The sequence below is a fragment of the Volvox carteri genome, assembly GCF_000143455.1.
Source record: "Volvox carteri f. nagariensis unplaced genomic scaffold VOLCAscaffold_8, whole genome shotgun sequence".
Lineage (NCBI taxonomy): Eukaryota > Viridiplantae > Chlorophyta > Chlorophyceae > Chlamydomonadales > Volvocaceae > Volvox > Volvox carteri.
In genome coordinates, this window is record NW_003307551.1 from 440,521 (window position 1) to 445,430 (window position 4,910).

The following is a 4,910-nucleotide window of genomic DNA, read 5'->3' on the forward strand; positions in this document are numbered from 1 at the left end:
ACGGTTTGCTCCAAGTAGCGCTGACCCCGGGAATAGCTGCAAAGGGGGGAGGGGGGGAGGAAGCGGCGCGCGCGGATGGCGGTGTGTGCGTGTGTGGTTTTGGGGAAGGGCAGCGGAAAAAGGGGGAATTATAATGATGATGATGATGTAATGATGATGATGATGACGGCGATGATGACGTAAAGATGCAAAGATCAATCGCTGACGTCCAAATGGACCCCAAACAGGGCGACCGCAGGGAAGGGGCCGTAGGGACGGGGTATAAGCGATGGAGGGAAGGCACAGGAAAGGCAAGGGAAGTCCAAACAGTAGCGTTGCACTCCTCCATGCAGAATCAGCATGGGGCGAGCGCAAGGGACCGCATACCCCCCTTTCCACACACACACCCACACACACACAAACAGACATACACATAGACACACCCACACACACATTCAGGATATATTTCCATTCAACACTCAATTGCGACATATGCCCCCAGCCAGCCGCAGCGCAGACCGCCCCCCACCCAACCCCCACCGGTAGCCCCACCCACCCCCTACCGGTAGCTAGTCTGGCCCCAAGTAGGGTTCCCCCCCAGCGTAAACACGTTGGTGTCCGGCACGAAGGGGAAGGCCCAGCACTGCAGTAGGTCCCGGCTAACGGCGTCATAGGAGCGCAGGTTGTGCACGCGGGCGCCGTACTCGTGGTGCCGCAGCTCATACACATGCAGCTTGTTACCCAGCTCCTCTTCCGATAACACACCCGACACGAAGTCGCGCTTGATGTTCTGAAAAAGGGAGTAGGACGAAAGAGGACGCGGCAAGCGGCAGAACTTCCCTTGTGGCGGTGGTGATACAGAATGAAGTAAACGCACGGGTGTAACTAATACCATCAGATGTGGATTTCATCGTGTTTTCCCCTTCCCTCGTGTGTTCCAGATTCGCTCCCTCCCTGCCTCCCTCCCTCCCTCCCTCCCCCCTCCCGCCCCCGCCGTTTCCGTCCCTGCCTGCCTCACCTGGTAGTCGAAGTTGTCCGAGAAGAGCAGCAGGACCTCGGGCGCGCAAATAGCGATGTTGGTGTCCAGCAGGTCGCAACGAATCTGGCGACGAGGGGAGTGGGGTTGGCAAGGGGGCCGAGGAGTGGTCAAACAAGGGAAAGAAAACACAGCGAGGGCTGGGGAGGGCTGGGGAGGGGTGGGTGGGCTGGAGAGGGTGGGCCCCCACCTGCAGGGTCGGCGATGTGGCGGGTGCGAAACACGCACGGACACCTGAAGGGAGGGGCGCGGGGTTACGAGGGGGGAGCCCCCGGGGGCCCCAACTACACGGAACCAGGAAACCTGCCCGCTGGGTCCGCAATCCTCCAGGGAGGGGTGGGCGGGAAGTGCTGCGAAGAGGGCGAGGTGGTCGACGAGAAGGACATTTTTTTCACGACGTGGCGCTTGCCACGACCGGATGCAAGGGAAGAGTGAATGCAGGAAAGGGTTTTTTCAGAAACACGCGAGTAATGCTCCCCTTTGAGACATGACTCGCACCCCGAGGCATCCCCACCCAAGCCCCACCTGCAGCTCGTCCCGCTCGCTAAACAGGGCGCAGTCCAGCTTGGCCACCGTCTCGGGCCGCCCCGGCTCTATCTCCGTGTACTTGAGCAGCCGCTGGTGGATCGAGGAAGGAGGGGGGTGGAAAGGGGATCCGAAGGGGGGGAAGGAGTGGGGAAGGAACCAAAGAGAAAGGAGAGGGCAGGAGGCAGGTTTGCATGTGAACACGAGAAGCATTAGCAAAGGCGCAAGCGACGTATCACGTTGAGCGCGACGGAGCACAACCGCGGAAACACGAAGTCCCTCCCTCCCTCCTCCCTCCCTCCCTCCCTCCCTCGTCTCCCACCTGCGTCGTCGCATCCAGCACCACCACCAAGTCCGAGTCCCCCAGTCGCAGCCGCTGACTGGGGTGGTGCACGGGCTTCATGGCCTGGGGTGGCGGGGGAGGGAAGCACGGGAGAACGGCCGGGGAGAAAGGTTTCTATAAATTTTGGAGTGCTTCATCACACCTTTTCAGATTTGTTTAAAAATTCATGCCTTGTAGATATGACTTTTAGGCTGGTTAATACGATGCATGAATTGAATGAAGAAATCATTTTCGATAGATTATCTGGCCCTTGGTGGGAAGCAGGACGAAGCGGGTCAAATGCAAATTGTGCCAAACTGTTGTTGTCGTTGTCGGGTCGCAGGTGGGGAATCAGGTGGGGGGGGGGGCAGCCAGTGGGAAAAAGCTGTTCGGCCCCAAGAAAGGCCCCACCGTAATGAAGAGTTCCAGGAAGTGCAGCTTCCTCGCATACTGCAAACGAAGCCCGCGCTTGCTGGTGTTTTTGTGTTTCTGTGTGTGTCTGTGTGTCTGTTTGTGTGTCTGTGTGTGTGTCTGTGTGTGTGTCTGTGTGTGTGTCTGTGTGTGTGTCTGTGTGTGTGTCTGTGTGTGTGTCTGTGTATGTGTGTCTGTGTGTGTGTGGGCGGGGCCCTGAGCTCGGGTGACAAGCACTCAAGAGTCTCACCCCCCACACCAGCACCCACCAGGCTTCCCAGCGCGTGCCTCCCGTTCCCATCCCAGGCAGGACCCAACCGCCCCGCCATTTCCACGCACCTTTAATCCACACATACATACATACACACTCCCCTCCCTCCCACACTGCCGGATCATGCTTGCGCCAGCTTTCCATGCAGCCCTCCTCCTATTCCCCCTATCCAATCCCCCCAACCAAGCCCACTCTACCCTCGTCTGGGGAGCTACTATTTTCCCCCCTCCCTCCCCGGCCCCTACGCCAGGGGGTCAGGGGGTCAGGGCGATGTATGGTCATAGGTCACGGGGTCAAGGTAAAATGCCCCCCTCTTTATCCAATCCCTCTCCCTCCCCTGCACAAAACACGTTCCGAGGCTCGGCCTCCTCCAGCCCCCACGGGCAGCGGCTTCGCTCTTCCCTTCCCCCGGCCCTCTGCTGCTTGCATAGCATACAATGCCCCTCAACCATCAGCCCTTACCAGAGTCATGATTGCGTTCTTATCCGCCGCCCTCCTAGCCCGGTGCGCCTCCAGCATGGGCGCCAGCTTCATGTTGGACACGATGTCCGCGGAGCACAGCACGAAATCACCCTTGATCAGGTCGCGCTGGTCGATGAGGCGCAGAGCCTCACCCGCGGACAGGCAATTTGTGGATACTATGGGGGTCACCTGGAGACGGAACAGGAGGAGGAGGAGGAGGAGGAGGAGGGGAGAGAGATGTGGTGCGTACGCTCCTCACACAGCGGTTCCCCAGCCGGGCGATTGCCACCGAAGCTCCCAGCCTTCACCGAACTAGACCTGCTACTGCCCTCTCATTCGCCACCACCACCATCATCATCATCATCATCATCGTCGTCATCATCACCACCACCACCGCAATCGGCTCTTCCGCCAACCACTCGAACGGGCCCGTACAAACGCTTGGGCGCTCCATTCCCTGGAACCCCAACCATGCCCGCCCACCCCCATCCGGCCCTTGAAATATCTCATTTCATTCCGTCATCTCAAAGCTATCTTCAACCCCGCGCTCCGCACACCCAGACGCGAGCAACGGGCCGCACCTTCATGTCCTTGCTGTACGCCCACTTAGACTCGGACAGGTAGCGCTTTATGAGGTCGGCATGCGCACAGCAAAACACAAATGTCTGGCGAACGATCAGGGAAAAGGGGGGGGGGCGGGGGAGGGGAGGCACGCAGGAGGGATCGCGGTCAGTGACTTCCGGGACAGCTCCCGGGAGGAACCCTAAGGAAAGGATCCATTCCAGCTCCAAAGCTCCGGCACACGTCATTTTCATATCTCTGCACAGCCACGCTCCGACTGCACCAGGGTCCCGCCGTTTCGAATGCTCCCCAGGGTCCCCCCGGGCAGCCTCCATGAATTCCTGCCCAGTCCATTCTGAACTCGCTCCAGCCGCCTAACCCGCCAGGTGGCCCCTAGATCTGCGGAATGAACTCAGCCATGTCTGGATCGCGCAGGGCTGTGGCGCCTCCCATCCTCATCCTCACCCTCGTATGGTTCCCCTCCATCCCCTCCATCCAACACCACAGGCAACCAAGCGCGCTAGCTGTAACCCCTAAATCCCAAATGGGTTGGTCTCCGCCTTAAGTGGCATAGCTCTGAGCCCATTACCGACTGGCAGCAGCCGGCAGAGAACAGGGTGGGATGACGTCCAGCGCTGGCAGTCCCACCTGGGCTGCAACCCCACGCCTGTAACCCCAGCATCCCTAAAGGACCTGTTTTTGACTTGGGAAGCACCCACTCGGGATAGGCACGCACACCCACACAAGGCACAGTGACTAACAGCGCATAGATGCTGCGGTACCCAGAGGGATTGCCATGCGAGGTGTGCGGCCAGGGGGAGCAGCACCAACCCCTGAGGCGATTACTCGCTTGGCCGTCACGGGATCTGTGCAGACATTCAACCCTTTCCTGTCCTCTTGCAAGCGGGGCCCAGGCAAATTGCTGGATGGCACCCATCCCGCCTGAAAAAGAAAACGGAGGTCTGCGGATAGCACCTGCCCGTGCTAACTCCCCGGCCTCCTGTGAGCTGGCCACTGGGCTTAGGGGCTAGAATTCAGTGCCCGTGGTTTTCGTCCGGTGGGTGCCGGAAAGGGGTCCTGGAGAAAACGTATGGCCGTCGGGCTGCGCTTGGCCTGTGGCAGGAACTGAAGGCGCTTTTAGTTCCGGCAAACACAACCGGCGACCGCTGGGGGCCCCCGAAGGAAGGGCGACCTGACCTGGCCGTGGCTGCATGAAATTTGTGGCCCTGTGGCGCTTCCCGTACCTCCTCGATGTTGTTCATTGCCAGCCATTCCAGCGCGTACTCGATCATCGGCACATTGACGAGCGGCAGAAGCGCCTTGGGTCGCTCGATAGTTATAGG

General features: G+C 59.7%; 1 protein-coding gene across 1 annotated transcript; it reads right to left on the reverse strand.

The window, feature by feature from the left end:
• Window positions 1-538: 538 nt before the first annotated feature.
• On the reverse strand, window positions 539-4,910 carry VOLCADRAFT_57555 (uncharacterized protein; the record flags this gene model as incomplete). The annotated part of the gene is made up of 5 exons (XM_002947953.1): window positions 539-769; window positions 998-1,249; window positions 3,007-3,195; window positions 3,588-3,671; window positions 4,812-4,910. Coding segments are annotated over 5 exons (855 nt in total), but the record flags the coding sequence as incomplete, so codon positions are not given.